The sequence below is a fragment of the Chanodichthys erythropterus genome, chromosome 20 (assembly GCF_024489055.1).
Source record: "Chanodichthys erythropterus isolate Z2021 chromosome 20, ASM2448905v1, whole genome shotgun sequence".
Classification (NCBI taxonomy): Eukaryota; Metazoa; Chordata; class Actinopteri; order Cypriniformes; family Xenocyprididae; genus Chanodichthys; species Chanodichthys erythropterus.
In genome coordinates, this window is record NC_090240.1 from 7,844,006 (window position 1) to 7,861,229 (window position 17,224).

At 39.0% G+C, this 17,224-nt stretch overlaps 1 protein-coding gene across 1 annotated transcript; it reads right to left on the reverse strand.

Moving 5' to 3' along the window:
• Nucleotides 1-852: 852 nt before the first annotated feature.
• tgm1 (transglutaminase 1, K polypeptide) lies at nt 853-13,775 on the reverse strand. The gene is made up of 14 exons (XM_067371110.1): nt 13,717-13,775; nt 12,199-12,422; nt 11,735-11,926; nt 11,269-11,520; nt 6,633-6,751; nt 6,404-6,511; nt 5,522-5,699; nt 5,302-5,440; nt 4,929-5,121; nt 4,685-4,838; nt 1,983-2,267; nt 1,733-1,893; nt 1,413-1,549; nt 853-1,254 (listed from the first exon to the last, which is right to left on the reverse strand). The coding sequence occupies exons 2-14, from the start codon at nt 12,419-12,421 to the stop codon at nt 1,110-1,112; spliced, it is 2,286 nt and encodes a 761-aa protein (XP_067227211.1). The 5' UTR covers nt 12,422; nt 13,717-13,775; the 3' UTR covers nt 853-1,109.
• Nucleotides 13,776-17,224: the final 3,449 nt, after the last annotated feature.

Consider the following 17,224-nt stretch of genomic DNA (forward strand, 5'->3'; position numbering starts at 1 on the left):
AGGATATACAACTCTGACAGCACTGCTTGGATATTATATCTAAAACTGCTGCACTATTTTGAAAAAAATATACTTTGGATACAGGCTCATTTGTTTGTTAGATACGATCGCTGCTCAGATTGCATCCTTTCTTGAAGAACGATGACAGAGAGCAGATCATTCAGAAGAAATGTGAAATGTTTTTTTTTTTTTTGTTTTGCAATGGACATTTATATTTTACCCAAGTGCCACAGATTGGATTCATCTCGCGATCTCTATTATAAAGGTATGAAGTCCCATTTGATGTTCCATGTTATTATTTGCACACCCAACACAAATTACTGGTGTTGGAGCATCTATATCTTAAAAAAACACCGTAAATTGACAGTAAACCTTTATAACTTTCTGATATTAAAACTTATCTTTATTAATAATTTAGATAGTATCTAGATAGATAGCTCCTTTGCTTGCTAACGTGGTCACGTCGAGCTAGGCGGGCGTGGTTTCAGCAACCAATCACATCAGCTCAAACCACCTCCCCGCCTCTTTGCCCATTTTCAGTTATCCGGGAGTGACGTGCGGTGACGCGCAGCTAAGATGGCCGCGTCCTCATTTTCGCTTCAAAACTGCTGTTCAGAACCTAATGTGGGTGACGTCACGGTCACGCTACGTCCATATTTTTTTACAGTCTATGGTTCGATAGGGCGTCTACCCATATGATGTCTATGCTTAGACCACCACAAGCAACATGATTTTTATGACTTTAAAGTGTATAAATAAATGAAAAATATTGGGAAAAATTTTAATAAGACAAATAAATTAAATATGTAAAAGCAACACAAGTTCATGCTGAATCCATGTAACAAAAATACATTCTGAATTGTTAAATTAAGCCATTTAAAACATGAACAGGAGGTTATTGTAAGACACTATTCAAAATTCAGCTGTTTTTGGTCTCATATGTTTCAAGTATTATGTAATGCCTTGAAATTTTGGAGCAAAAATACTCTTTTCTTGCATTTTCTAGAACAAAGCAAGTCTTCAGACATGGCTAGAAAAGAATGTCCTGGATGGAGATCTTCCAAATGAAATTCAGAGCCACTGAAGTTCCAGTGCAGTGCAGAGATTATTTAATTTGCTTTGACAACAATGTTGGCGACTCCATGCACCAGAGATAGCTGACGGCAGTCAAGTGAAGCTAGAAGTTTCTGTGGCCCAGCCTCCAAAGGAACAAACTTCTCCGTCAGAGTCACCGTAGCCAAGCGTTCTATATTTCTGAGAAAAATAAAATAAAATAAAAAAATAAAACCTCTTGCGTACTCCAAACGTTTGAATCATAGTTTATGATGTTCTAACAACTGTATATTGAAAGCAGTCATAGAAAATAATGAGGACAACCACACATGATGTACGTTTTATATCGAGCATCTTACCCATAGGAAACCTCCCTGACACTCTGCAATCCCAGACCTTCAAAGCGAAATTTCACATTCTTCAGTGTGCGCTTAAGTGGATTTTTGAAAACGATCGTAGCCTTCAACTCTTTGCCAACTACAGCGTCCCCATCAGTCTGAAAGGTAAAGACATTTACAACAAGTTTTAGAGATTTCACAGTTGATCTCATAAAACTAATTCACCCAATAAAACCTATAACTGGCTGTGCTTGTTCTAACATTAATTTACCACATATCAATCTCCATATATACATACATATCATTTTGTTTTTAAAAACAGAGAAGTCTTTTAAACTCACTTTGATGACTAGGTCTGGTGTGCGCAGTCTGAAGCGAAACTGGGTAGCCAGAACCTGTTTGGTCTGTGTGACCCGTCCAGTGAGTGTGAGCATCAGCATGGCCTGGTCCACCAGCTGGTCTTTATAGTGATCATAGGACAGACACCACTCCACAGTCTCAACTGATGAGTAAGAGCAAAAAAATTCATCCCCAATTAGCATTAGTAATCACCAAATTATTGCCTGAATGCACTCTGTTATGGTCTCTCACCTTCATTGGGTTGGAGATCGATTGGTATCTGGTCTTTCTTCACTGTAGCTTTATACACTCCAGTATAGTACATAACAGCCACCTGGCTGTGGAGATTTAAAGTGCGCTGTTCTGCGCTTGTGTTCTTTACCGTGATGGCCAGTTTAGCTTCTGCACCAAGCTGAGGTTCTTCTCCATCCATGGTGATCTGGATGGTGACGTCATCAGCACTGGAGACATCGTAGATGCCCGATTTAGAGCCATACTGACAGGCTGTTTCCACAGCAATGCGCTCTTCCTCTGAATCTAAAACAAAGGAATAGTGATGTGACACACTTTTTTTTTAATTTATCAAAAAGTACATGCATGCATTTCACACATACAAAGACTTGAATATACCTCTTTTATGATGAGCATGTTTTTAATTTCTGAATTAATATTCAAAATGACAACACAAAATGTGTACTTTCTGTGACTTTTTATGTGGAGTGACTCCCCAAAAACTGAATGAATTTATGTTATGTTAAAATAATAAATGTAATAATATTTATATTTGTAAAAAAATAAATATTCAAAAACTATTAATGATTAAGATGTGTGCTCTATTCAAGGTGAAAGGGAAATGTTATGTAATGCTTTATTTTGATGGTCCCTTTTGAACATTCTGTTGACTATAAGTAACTTTGCAACTACATGTCAACTAACTCTCATTAGAGTAAGACTGTCTGCTTAATATACACTAACTCTTTGTTGTGATGCTCTCCTACAGACATTCTACTGACTATAAGTAACTTTGCAACTAAATGTCAATTCTACTATATTCTGCTAACCTGAACCCTACCAGTCTACTAATACTCTACTAACACTCTACTGAGAGTTAGTAGACATGCAAAGTTACTTATAGTCAAAAGAATGTTCAAAAGGGACCATCAAAATAATGTGAAACCAACTGTTGTTATTACTTTTTACTTGCTGGTCACACAACATGACATTTTTAGAGCCAATAAATTGTAACATCTTTAAAATGGTGTAAAACATTTTCAGAATTATGACAAGTAACACAATAACTTTATTACTTTGCTTAATTTGTCTATGTGTTGCATAGATGAGAAATCTCCAGAAGGGGGATTAGGGCTGTGTGGCGCAGTTTGAGGCGCAGTTCTTGGCAAAAGGGGAGATTGAAACTTTGTTTATCAGTTTGAAGTGCCTTAACATGTAGTAGTCCTGTTGTGTGAGGAAGATCCATTTAGATCTGCTCTGATGGATAGATCCGTTTAGATCCATTTTGACGGACAACAATCACAATAACAACAACAACAACAACAAAAAAAACTCCCTAAGACTTCCTAGCTCATCCATCCAAATAGCAAAATTCTCTGTTATTTCTATTCCTTATGTTCTATTTTTATTCTTCTTCTTTATGTAAAGCACTTTGAATTACCATTGTGAATGAAATGTGCTATACAAATAAAATTGCCTTGCCTTGCCTAAGTTTTTTTTTTTTTTTACTTTATTGGAGTATTTTTTTAGGAAACTTTTAGCTTAGAGCATAATATTATACCTTTTACCTTTTAAATGAACAAGCCGATTGTTTTTTAAAGTCACCATGAAATCAAAATTTACCCTGTTTACTTTGTTAGTGCATATTACTAGTCTTGTGTTGAACAATTAATCCGTGCAAGTTAATACACAGAAAAAAATTGTTTGTCGTGGTAATCTTTAATCAAACTCTGAAAAGTTATGGTGTTCCTTCTCGGATGACGTCAGTTTGACGGCTTGGGTTGAAAATGCTTAAATCACTCCCCTCCAACCGTTAATCTGCTATGAGCGAGAGATGGAGAGGAGGAGCGCTAAAGTAATAACGTCAATATTCTGTTTCGCTTGGAAATACGTCACAACACTGGAGAAAAGTCGTTTGCAACTTCCGGTTCATGGGGACTTTAATGAACCCATTGATTCTGTTCACAAACCACACTGAATGATTAATTCATGAATTGGAGTCAACAATTTCAACGTTTAAGTAATATGGTCAGAGTGAGTCTCCTCCAGCAACTCACTGAATTGTCTTATTTTAAGTACATCAAAAAAAAAAGTACTTTTGTACTTTTACTCAAATTAAAAATTAGCACCAATACTTTTAATGGAGTAATATTTTACTATGGTGTCTGTACTTTTACTCAAGTACTTGATTTCAATACATCATCCTCCACTGATGAATACAAGTAAGATGCATTTTGGTCGATCGGATCACAAGTGGACGACACATTCCTGTTTACACCTGGAGTTTTAATCTGTCTCTTTTGTCCATTTTCCACCACTTCTGTCCTGATTTCTTCAAGAGGAGGGTCTATGGGTGGGTAAATGTATGGGTTTTTCAGATCTTTTAATCTAATGGATGGAATAAGCTCACGCAATTAACATATTAACGTGACTGGAGACGATACGGAGAGCAGCAGCTTTTGTTTCTACTCTGACAGCCACAAGACCAGCTGAACACTGTCAGTGTGTGTTAGAAATCAGGAATGAAGAGAGAACATTGTGCTTGGTATGTTTTGTTTTTCATCCCCCTTATTTATCACTCTTATTTAACACCAGGAACCTTCAACTTTTCTCCACCCATCTTCTCTTTCAAGTTTTATAAGGTTTATAATTTTCAATCCATAAGTCTACTTCAGTTTTCAGTTCCTTTTTAATTCGTTTTCATAGACTATTTTTTTTTCTACCTTCTGGGTGTTTGTAGAGGTGTGTGATGTCCTCGCGTTTATCAGAGCCAACTGCTTTAGTGCTGATGCAGAGACCTACTGCTTTCTTCTTAATATGGACGGGAGTGAAGGTGCCATCAGCAGTCCGCTGCCAGAAGATTTTATCACTGTTCACCTTGAACAAAAAAAGTCAAATACTCAATACTTACAAGTCTATTTGGGCCTCATTTAAAAATGAAGTGATAATCAGAAGTGTTAGGTATACCTCTGCAAATACAAACGGTGTGTCATGCTTGAGGTAAACTTGTCCATTCCGGACAGCTGTGACAGAAGCGGGGCCACAGCGAAAAACGCCCTGACTGGTCTCTTGAGGGGTGGCATCTACTACTTGCCACCCCCCCATACCCGCGGGTAGATCTGGACGGGCCATCCAGCAGTCGTTCCACACATGGAAGTTCCTGCAGAGACGAGGCAGGGACATTTGTATGTTTAATGCCATGTTTTGTTTGATTAATAGTGCAGTATTTGGGAGTAACAGTAATATGCTAAGATTTTTACACTACAGTTTACTCCATACTTGTCTAGATTTGTTTAAATTTGATAGTTGTTTAAAATATTGTGAAGAAATTTGTGCTAACCAGACAGAATCTCGATTAAGCTCCTCAATCGGCTCATAATTCTCATCTAAATACACATCTGTTGTCAAGGAAACATCTGTGTCATGAGCAGACTCGAAGTTTGTGATGCTCCGGGTGGGAATCCCTAAACACCTCATCACTGGAAATGAGAAAGAGGTTTAACTGATATCCTAATATCAAGCTGACATGTTCTTATGCATTCTCAAACACATGCTCTTACCTGAGGTGGTGACCCCAGAGAAGACCCAGCACTGTCCGTATCTGACCGGTGTTCCTCCATTTTCATAGTACTGTCTCAGGATGTCACTGCTGCCGCTCCAGAACGTGGGAGACATGCCATTATCGTACGTACCTGACCAGTTGCCTATCAACACACCGTTGTCATCAGGAGCGTTAATCTGTCAAACGACAAAAATGATTCCTCTATTGCATCTGGATATTTTTAATGTTCGAATTTATGCATGGTTCAGTCATGATACTCTTCTGAGTAGCTGATTGTGTGTAGCCATTCAATCTTTCTTTCCTATCTATGCAACCTTATTTTTTGTGATCGACCTGATCCAGCTCAGAAATTAGAATTTCTCTACCCCTCCTCCTCCCCAGCACCACCTGTCTAGATCTGCTACCGGGTTCTGCTGAATTAACCTTGCAGCAGCATCATCTATCCTAATCCCTGTAAAGATGGTCACACCGTATGTGTCTCGTTCAGTTTAAGAGAGCAATCAGTTAATCTAATCATCAAACAGACAAAAGTACACTTTAACAATGAGTTGTGCCGATGAGTTAGAAGTTTGGTGTTTGAAAAATCAAAGCAAATGGAAAGAGATTCTCTAAATGAAGCATAGACTTCATTCAAGCCACAGAAAGTCAAATGTTTTGCTGTAAAAAAAAAAAAGCACAATAATATTGCCAGGATGAAGTAATTATTGTACATTAATGATTTACTGTTTTAGCATGTTTTAGCTGTAAAGGACAATTCACTTCAAGAACAATAAATATAAATATAACTATAAATTATAAGAGTAGAAGGTTGTCTATATAAGTAGTCCTCATTGGAAAGAAATAATGATATGACCTTTTTAAAAGGAGCATTCAAACTCACCATTGCAGACAAAAGCCTGACCACGTTGACAGGATCCCCCCATCCTGATGCTGGCGCACCACTGCGCTCCAGCAAAAACAGACATGCGGGAAGGATGTTCTTATCAAACTAAGACAGAAGAAGGAATGGATTTTTAACTCTTTGACATTCAATCTTTGAATGAAATGAAATATAATGCAAAGTTTTCATGAAAACACTAGATATGTTTATATGGATGGATGGCTCTGACCTGGCCAAAATTCCACGGCCTGTCTCCGATCTGACTGTCAGTTCCATAATAGATTATTCCCATGTCATTTAAAACATACTCTTTCCTCTCTTCCTCATTATCCATGTACACAGAGTCATCTAGAAGAGGAAGAGAAAGTGAATGAAGAGGAGCAGGGTTTCCATTTTACAGCATTTTGGAATGAGTCAGACTGTGTTGAAAGGTAAGGACAAAAATAAGGTGGCACTGGACAAAAAGGACAAAACAGGCACTGAAACTCATACTCCTACTAATTCTTAATGACTTATTTTTCAATTAATGATATATTTGTCTTGATTATATACTTGATGTACTTATATTTATCTGTCCAAATCATGGATGTCACAATTTAAAAGACATATTTTGCATAATCATATGTTATGGAGTTATGCTTAAAAAGTGGGACCCAGTGTCTTGCAGAGTCCTCAATTAAAACCTCAATTTTCCACACCACAAATTGACATGCACATCACAACAGCTAACACACACATTCTCCCCTCTTTCTATCCCCTCTTGGAGGCAGAAGTCTCCAAACTCATCCTTTCCAATCACCCACCTGTGCGCTTGATCTTATCCCCACTCATCTCCTTCAAGCCATTTCTTTCTCAGTTGTACCCACGCTCACTCATCCTTCATCATCTCTCTTTCAGCATTTAAGCAGGCACAGGTAACCCCACTGCTATAGAAAACCCACTCAAAATCCAGCACATCTAGAAAATTACAGACCGGTTTCCCTTCTTCCATTCATTGCTAAAATACTTGAACCAAGTCTCTACCTTTCTTACTCAGAACAACAACCTCCTGGACAACAACCAGTCTAGTTTTAAAAGTGGACACTCAACTGAGACTGCCCTGCTCTCGGTTATTAAAGTATTAGTTCACTTCTGAATGAAAATTTCCTGATAATTTACTCACCCCCATGTCATCCAAGATGTTCATGTCTTTCTTTCTTCAGTCAAAAATAATTTAAGGTTTTTGATGAAAACATTCCAGGATTATTCTCCTTATAGTGGACTTCAGTGGCCTCCAAACGGAAGGTCAAATTTACAGTTTCAGTGCAGCTTTAAAGGGCTTTAAACGATACCAGACGAGGAATAAGGGTCTTATCTAGCGAAACAATGAGTCATTTTCTTAAAAATACAACTGTATATGCTTTATAAACACAAATGATCGCCTTGCAAGTGGTTCTGCCATTCCGCTTTCCATATTCTTCAAAAAGCATATGCTGTATGTCCTACGCCTTTCATATTCTACTTACGGAAAAAAACGGAAATTCGTTCCGTAAGTAGAATAGGAAAGGAGTAGGACATACAGCGTAAGCATTTTGAAGAATACGGAAAGTGGAAGCACTTGCAAGGCGATCATTTGTTTATATAATATATATAGTATATACATTTGTATTTTTTTAGAAAATGACCAATCGTTTCACTAGATAAGACCCTAATTCATCGTCTGGTATCGTTTAAAGCCATTTGAAGCTGCACTGAAACTGTAATTTTGACCTTCAACCGGAGAACTCTTCCCGGGGCTCCCGCCAGCTTCTCCTGGTTCGTTTGCGTTACCGCACTGGACGCCTCGCGCCGCCCGTCTCCGCCACTCCGGGTTCGGGGATCTGAACCCGACTCCCTTTCGATCGGCCGGGGGCGACGGAGGCCACCGCCCCGCCCTTCCGAACGGCGTTCGCCCATCCCTTAGGACCGACTGACCCATGTTCAACTGCTGTTCACATGGAACCCTTCTCCACTTCGGCCTTCAAAGCTCTCGTTTGAATATTTGCTACTACCTGCTACCCTAGATAGCAAGTAGGGACAGTGGGAATCTCGTTCATCCATTCATGCGCGGGCACAAACGAGGAGGGGGAGCCGGGCGGGTACCCGTCGGGGTTGAGTCTCTCGCCCGCAGCGGTTCGCCTGGGGCCGGCAGGCACGCCGGAGCGGCCGGCCTCCCTCCCGGTTCGATTCGACCACCTCGGCTCTTAACCAGTGAAGTCCACTTTAAGGAGAATAATCCTGGAATGTTTTCATCAAAAACCTTAATTTCTTTTCGACTGAAGAAAGAAGGACATGAACATCTTGGATGACATGGGGGTGAGTAAATTATCAGGAAAATTTTATTTGAAAGTGGACTAATCCTTTAAAACTCTGAGACTGGCAAGAGCAGCTTCCAGATGCTCAGTACTCATCCTGCTGGATCTGTCTGCTGCTTTTGACACACAGTTAACCCTCAAGATGAAGGGCATCTCATGAATTGCACTCCAATGGTTCAAGTCTTACCTCTCATGTAGGTCTTTCAGAGTGTCATGGAGGGGTGAGTTGCTCAGTCTAACTACTGAGGTGCCTCAGGGCTCAGTGCTTGGACCACTTCTTTTCTCCATGTACATGTCATCACTAGGATCTGTCATTCAGAAACATGGTTTTTCCTATCACTGCTATGCTGATGACACACAACTCTACCTCTCTTTCCATCCAGATGATCCAACGGTAGCGGCTCCCGTCTCACCCTGCCTGACAGACATTTTTTGCTGGATGAAGGACTACCACCTACAACTAAACCTTGCAAAAACAGAGCTGCTTGTGGTCCCAGCCAACCCAGCACTCCATCACAACTTCTCTATTCACCTTTGTTTATCAACTATAACTCCATCCAGGACAGCCAGGAACCTTGGATTTGTGAATAATGATCAGTTAAACTTGTCAGACCACATTGTTACAACTGCCAGATCCTGCAGATCTGCTTTATACAACATTAGGAAGATCAGGCCCTTCCTATTGGCTACACAACTTCTCGTCCAAGCTCTTGTTCTATCCAGACTGGACTATTTTAATGCTCTCTTGGCAGGCCTTCCAGCATGTACTGTCAAATCTCTGCAGCTGATCCAGAATGCTGCAGCAAGAGTGGTGTTCAATGAGTCAAAGAGAGTACACATCACACCTCTCTTCATAAACTTGCACTGGTTGCCAAATGCTGCTTGCATCAAATTCAAGGCACAGACTTTTTCCTACAGAACAACCACTGGCTCAGGACCCCTATACTGAGCTCATTATTTTAGACCTACACGCCATCCAGAAGCTTGCATTCTGCACATAAATTTCGCCTTGTGGTGTCATCACATAAAGACACAAAATCACTTTTTCTCTACTGGTGGAATGACCTGCCTAACTCAACCCGAGCTGCTGAGTCTTTAGCCATTTTCAAGAAGCTGCTGAACACGCATCTTTTTTGGCAACACTTGACCCTTTAAAGGGGCTCTATGTAGGAATGACACCAAGTGGTCGAAATAGGTACTGCAGGCCAAATTCAAAATAATGTTTGCCCCACCCCCTCGTTCAAAGATGCGGGTGGCCAGCTTGAGAACACGCAACAAGAGGGAGTGCAATTGACCCTTCGCAAAGACCTGCACCCCTTAGTTACTGTTTTTTTTCTGACAAGCCATGGCGGAGCAAAGAGGATACTGACAACACGTCAACAGACGAGACAAAGCAGGTTACTTATGATATTAAACAAAGTACCAGTTTTCAAACTCTGTAGTTTAAGAAATTCAAACAATTTTTATGGCTCTTTAATGTGTCATGCACCTCAGCTCAAGAAGCTTGTGAACCGATCATCTCTTCCTACTAGTCCATTTATAGCATCAAATAAACATGAATGAACATAAGAATGAATGTTGTTTCAAACGCGGAAATATGTCAATATACACAATTTTTCAAGTTTAACTCCACCAAGGTTAATCTTCTAACTCCTGCTTTGTCTGACAAAATGGTGGATTCAGCATTCTGATTGGTTAGATCGCTTGTCAATCAAACTCCTGGCGAAGGGTCAATTGACAATAAAAGCTGATGAGACTTACACACTGTAAGCTGATGAGTTGATTTATCTGTGTTTTAATATGCTGTCATTCATAGAGATTTTTAGATGGATGCAGAGGCTTTTGAGGTCAGGTAGAATCTGCGATTCTCTGACACAGTTTGTTTGCATGGCTGCAATATGCGGTGTTTTCCACCAACTGGCAACCTGTGATGTCAAAATACTATTGGATAAACTGGCAGAACACGGTTTCACACAGACCAAAACAAAGACAGACATTCCGACACGGAATCCACATTTCAAAGTAGAACATCTGGCTGTAGCATTGTTTTTCTGAGAAACAAGTAGGTGAACTTAGCATGTTTCTGCACAATATCTGCAAACACATTGGGGAATTTTTATACTTTATTTAAAGTAAAAATCTTTAATGCTTAAAAAAAAACTTTGCTACATGTACTGTGCTGGACTGACTGGGACTGGTGATAGCACTTGCATATTGTTGCCCTATTGTTAATTTAATTGCTTCTATTGCTCTCCTCATTTGTCTATTAAATGACTAAATATAATGTAATGTAATGTAAAACAAGCTGCTTTAGGTTAATTTAATGTTAGCTAAAAGATATGCAATGCCTAACATATCTAATTGATTTCAACAATAAACATGGGATTTGTGCTTTAATCTCTTTACTGTCAAAGCACAGTGTACCTTATATGTGGAATGTACCAGATAATATCACACCACAACCCTTTTTTGGTATGTGTACATCCTGATGTTATCATTCCCCTATCTCTCTCACCCCGCCCTGGTTTGTACCTTCACACCAGGGGTTGAACAGCATGTAGATGTCATTGTCGGGACTGTACGGTGTCATGGCCTCGCCCGTCGGGGAACGTGTCGCAACACTGAGCCTGTATTTGCCAATAGGTGCAGCTGGGTGAGAGTTGACAGACAGTTTGATATTTCTGCCTTTCTGTTCAACTATCTTGGCCTCCCAGCAGTTATCCTGGAGATCCTCAACCAAGGGAACAATCACATGTGTGCCTTTGGACACATCTGGGAGATTACCTGAAAGACATATGCACACAAACATATGAAGATGGAGTGACAAATGCTTTTTTAAGACCAAAACATGAATAGTGACATAGTATGGTGTGTACAAATCAAATGTTTGTGGTCGGTAAGACATTTGAAAGAAGTCTTTTATGCTCACCAAGGCTATACAGTAAAAACAATTTAAAAGAACTGTTAGGGCTAACGGTTGTAAGATGGAAAAACTGACCTAGTTTCAAATCTAAGTTAAGTTTATCTGTCTTGGAGTTGAAAGGTCGCGAGAGCTCAATCAACATCTGAAAGGTCTGGCCTCTGCGGATAATGAGGTTTTCACTGCGGTAGCGATCTGTATGATGCTCCAGTCGGTTCTGTTCGTTGTTGGATTTGAGAAGGTTTACAGAACGCACTTCTAGTAGGGTACCTGAAGAGAGAGAAACAGAGCTTGGATGTTGTGTATATTTTATGAAAATTCTGGTATCATTTGACTGTCTTCTGTGGAACATTATTAAAAATATTTCCCTTTGTGTTCAACGTGTGAAAGAAAGTCGTACAGGTTTGGGATGACATGAGGATGAGTAAATCATGACTGAATGTTCATTATTATTGGGTGAACTATCACTTTAATATTTGTTCAATCCTTATTTTGGAGCCAAAACACTATCTGCCCAGGCATTGGCTGTCCAGTTAGGTTACCTGTATCTGGCATCTCAGTGGTTTCTGTAGCTGTGATGCTAGCATCTGTTGTTTTGCGGCGACAGCAGCAGCGGAGGCAGCACTGGCGGAACCATGTGCCACATGACCACTTTGTCTCCGGCTTCTCTAGCTTCACCTTCTCCGGATCCTCCAGCGGAAGAGTACCGGCTGGGAAGCGGCCAATGGCAGAGCGATTCCTGATTGATAATGTTTCCACAGGCATACTGTGAAATAAAACAGATAAAATTGAGAATTTTTGAAAAATTCAGACAAGCCCACATAGAGGGATAGTTAAAATTATGTCAAGTAATTTCAAACCTCTATAAATGTCTTTGTTCTGCTGAACACGTAGGAAGGTATTTGGTAATATGACAGTAACCAAACAGATTTGGCCCCCTATTTACTATCTTAGTATTTATTTTCCCTATTATGGTAGTGAATGGGGGGGGGGGGGAGATGTGTTTGGTTACTGGCATTCTTTCAAATATCTTCCTATGTGTTCAGCAGACCAATGAAATTCAAAGGTTTGGAACTATTTGAGGGGGAGTAAATGATGACAGAATTTTTTGGAAATTTTTGGGTGAACTATCCCTTTAATACTGACACCATTTGTCTAACTAAGACTCTCTCTTTCCTTTATCCCATTTAACTGATTTTTATCCGCTTATTTCGCTTATTCAACAGTTACTAAAACGAATGTTGTGTTAATCACTTTTCACATCCATTTATTTATTGACTGAGTAATCATGTACAGACCGGTACAGACAGTCAGTTATTATCACTAATTAAACCCAGATTAGTTGGTTAAATTAATCAAGAGTCACAGTAAAAACATTTATAATGCTACAGTACATTTCTATTTCAAATAAATGCACTTCTTCTGAATTTTTAATTCATCAAAGAATTCTGAAGAATAAAATGTATGACCATTTCCTCAAAAATCTGAAGCAGCACAACTGTTTTCAACATTAATAATCAGAAATGTTTCATTTTAAATCATCATATTAGAATGATTTCTGAAGGATCATGTGACACTGAAGACTGGAGTAATTATGCTGAAAATTCAGCCTAGATCACAGGAATAAATGACATTTTACAATATTAAAATAGCAAACAGTTCTTTAAAACTGTAATAGTATATCACAACATTACTGTATTTTTTATCAAATGAATGCAGACTTGGTGAGCAGAAAAGGCTTTTTTCAATAAAAATCTTACTGACTTAAGACATTTTTTACAGTCGACTGGTCATTATCACAAAATAAATTCCTTCTGGGTCAGTGTCCTGATCACCCTGTGTAGGTTTATTTTTTAACAATGGCCAGCTGTCTGTACATTATTCCTAATCCCTTACATAAGAGAGAGAAACATACAAATAATCACTGGACATCTAGAATATAAATAGTTTCCAGATATTTATATTGCAGATTAATTCCCCAAACAGTTTCTACTAAAATACCACAGTAGGAATCTTTTCAGGTGAGATCCATTCATATAATGATAAAGAGTTTTTCTTACTTGTTTTCAGTCCTTTGCAGTTTGTAAGTATCAGTCTCTGCTCTGAAAACACCCGCAGTAATTGTGTCTCATCTGAGTGAGTAGTGTTCAGTAAGAATTTAGCATTAAATTCAGGCAAGTATCTAGCTTTTACTATTAGGGCAGGGCTTAAAAAAACGTGAATGAGAACAGGTTTGACTGGATGACTTCTTAAATGTTTCCAACTACGAAACTTAATGTATTCAAGTAATTTTAGGGCATGGAAGATTACTCACAGTTTAGCCTGGTCAAGCTACATACAGACCAGGGGTGTTTTCTCTGAGAAGGCAAGAGTAGTAGTGAGACTATTTTTAACAGTACAAAAAATAAAATAACACATACTAAATATATCATTTACTGCATAAACCATTGATTTTCATAATGTAACAGTGTACCAACACCAGCGGATGAAGTTATAGAGAGAGCATCACGTTGAGCTCAGTGTGTTCTCATTATGTTCTAATGAGTGCTGTGAAATACACACACCTCTCTTGAAATATTACAGTTTTTCTCCATTGGTTTGGCTCATTTCTTGAAACAGAAATTACATTCTCAAAACAACATGGACAAATCTCCAAACCACTTCGCAATTGTTAACAACAGAATTGAATTTCTTTTCATTTCATCAAATTGCAAATGTCTAAGTACATGTCTCAATGTCTCAGTACATCTTTGCAAATGATTAAGTACAGGTAGCCTACATTTAGCACAATTTTCAAGTGAATAGATCTTGTTGATCTAAACTGATTGTTGATTCTCAGTCTAATGGTCGTTCGCTCCAAAACGTGTCAGCGTCATTTCATTGTCTAAGTCATCACGTGCACAATAGTCTGTTCAATTGTCAAAATTACTCGAGAACATACCATGAATACCATATATGAATCCTTGGAACATTTAATAAATTTATTACAGCAATTGACAGTCAGGTGAAACTAGAACTTGACTAACGAAGGAAGCGAGGGGGCAATATAACTATGTGTGCTGCCATATCTGAGAATGGCGTGGTCACTCACATCCCCAGACTTGGCCCATACAATACACAGAAGCTTCTCATCTTCTTGGACCGCCTTCATTTTGATTTGAACCCTGAAAATGAAAGGTCTCGTAGGGCCTCACCTACCACAATATGTCATTGTATGGGACAATGTGAATTTCCATCGTGGCCCGCTCACCTGGTACACTACTCATCCAAGGATGATTATGGTGTTCCTACTACCTTACTCTCAATCCTATTGAGGAGTTTTTCTCCACTTGGAGGTGGAGAGTGTATGAGCATTGGGCTCAAGATCAGAGGTCCCTGCTCCAAGCAATGGACACTGCATGTGAGGATATTACAGGAGATCATTGTAGGGGATGGTTGTGACATGCACACCGTTTCTTCCCTCGTTGCATTGCAAAGGAGAATATACGCTGTGATGTGGATGAGAATCTGTGGCCAGACAGACAGCAGCGTGTGGATGGCCAGGAGGGTGAGGACGATGTCCAGGAGAGGGAGGGTGAGGACAGCGACCTGTGAAGAACTGTTAGTTGTGAAACTCCAGCTTTATATACAGCACTGTAGGCTGCATATAATTTTCATTGTTTTTTGTTTGTGTGTTTATATTACAGTATATTATGCTGTATACATTTTCTTTTTACTCTGATGTATGGAAGTTACTTTATGTGTGTGAATGATAATGGTTACAATTTCCTTGGCAGTATAAGTGCAATGTGTGATGTCAAACCTTGGAGGCTACTCTTACCCTAAAATCCTATTTCTTTTTTTCAGTTTTATACACACACTCAAAAAAATGATTCTAGCTGCTTGTTCAGTTTATTTAAATAAAATAAGCTGAACCAACACAAATCTTTAGTTTTTTACTTAATTGGCATTTGCACTCAATTGTATTATGTTAAATGAAATTAAATTTGCAAAATGTTAGGTCAACCTAAACCATTTGTGTTGGGACTACATGAATCATTTATGTTGCATTGATTGAACCTGGGCAGTGTATTTCTAGTTCCCAGCATGCTTTGCGTAGGGAAAGATTGGAACAGTAAATGTTGAACTTAAGTGCTGTTTAATGTGTTTTTTAGTAAAGGGAAATACCTTTTAAAGTTTGATGTTCAGTTATATTTGACATTTAAAAGAGTTTATGTTATGTCGATTTTTTGAGGTTACCATTATGCTGAAGTGTAGACCTTGTGGTTAGGCTCTAGGTGGCTACGTAAAATAAATTTATATTGTTCTCAACGAGCATTAACTGTGCTCAAGCCAGTGATGAGAAGCTCTTTACCTGATCATCACTTGCATGCTATAAATGTTATGCATATGAAAAAGTGTTATTTTAGTTTTTATAGAAATATAAATAAATTAGTTTGAGGGTCAGCACAAAATTTACACAGTCTACATATGGTCATCAGCTTTTCCCCTCTCAATGGTCATGAAACATGTATATCTGTGTACAACAGCTACTCAAAACCTAAGCACAAGCGCACATCTTCACCATGATGGTAACAAAAAAAAAAAAAAAAAAAAGCACTGGTTGGATCAACAAGAATGAATTATGTTCAGGAAACATACACAGAATATGTCAAATGAAACTGGTGTGATCTCATTCAATTAGGATGAATTTCACTCATTAGTACAATTAACCTAGCTTAAGTTCAAATAAATCAGTTCAACTGTGTGGAAATAGGTGTCATAATTGAATTAAGTTAGACCAACAAGTTATTTTTTTGAGTGCAGTGCATGTCGCAACCATCCCCTACAATGATCTCCTGTAATATCCTCAGACACAGCGTCCATTGCATGGAGCACGGACCTCTGATCTTGAGCCTGATGCTCATACACTCACTCTCCACCTGCAAGCAGAGAAAAAACTAGGATAGGATTGGGGAAAGGAGAGTAAGGTGGTAGGAACACCATGACCATCCTTGGATGAGTAGTGAACCAGGTCCTGATGAGCAGGCCACGGTGGAAATTCACATTGTCCCACGCAATGACCCATTACAGTTTTAATGTATTATGCTGGCTAGACAAAAACAGTACAGTAACCATTGTCAATGAAGGACTGGGCTAAGACTGAAAGGTGGGCATGAGGGATATTTCAATGGTCCTCTGCCATAGTGACAAAACATCTAAACATTTTGACTTGCAGTGCTTACACAATGCCAAAGGGACAAAGCATTTTGGGGGCACTGACTGTTTAAATGAGAAGGAAATTTAGTTTTGACACATGAGTGAACTGTTTTGGGAGAAGTATGAGCTTTTGCAGGTGAACCACGCTGTTGTGCCGAACCATCCACATTATTTTGCCAAAAGCACCGAGTGTGTTGAGAATGTCCAGTCTGTTTCAAGAAATGAGCCAAAGCAATTGAGAGGGATCGTTGCCATTTCTGTGGCACTGACTATTTATTTGGTAAAGGAATTTAGTTTTTAAACATGAGTGAACAGTTTTGGGAGAGATATGAGCTTTTGCAAGTGAGCTATAGTGTTGTGCTGAACTGT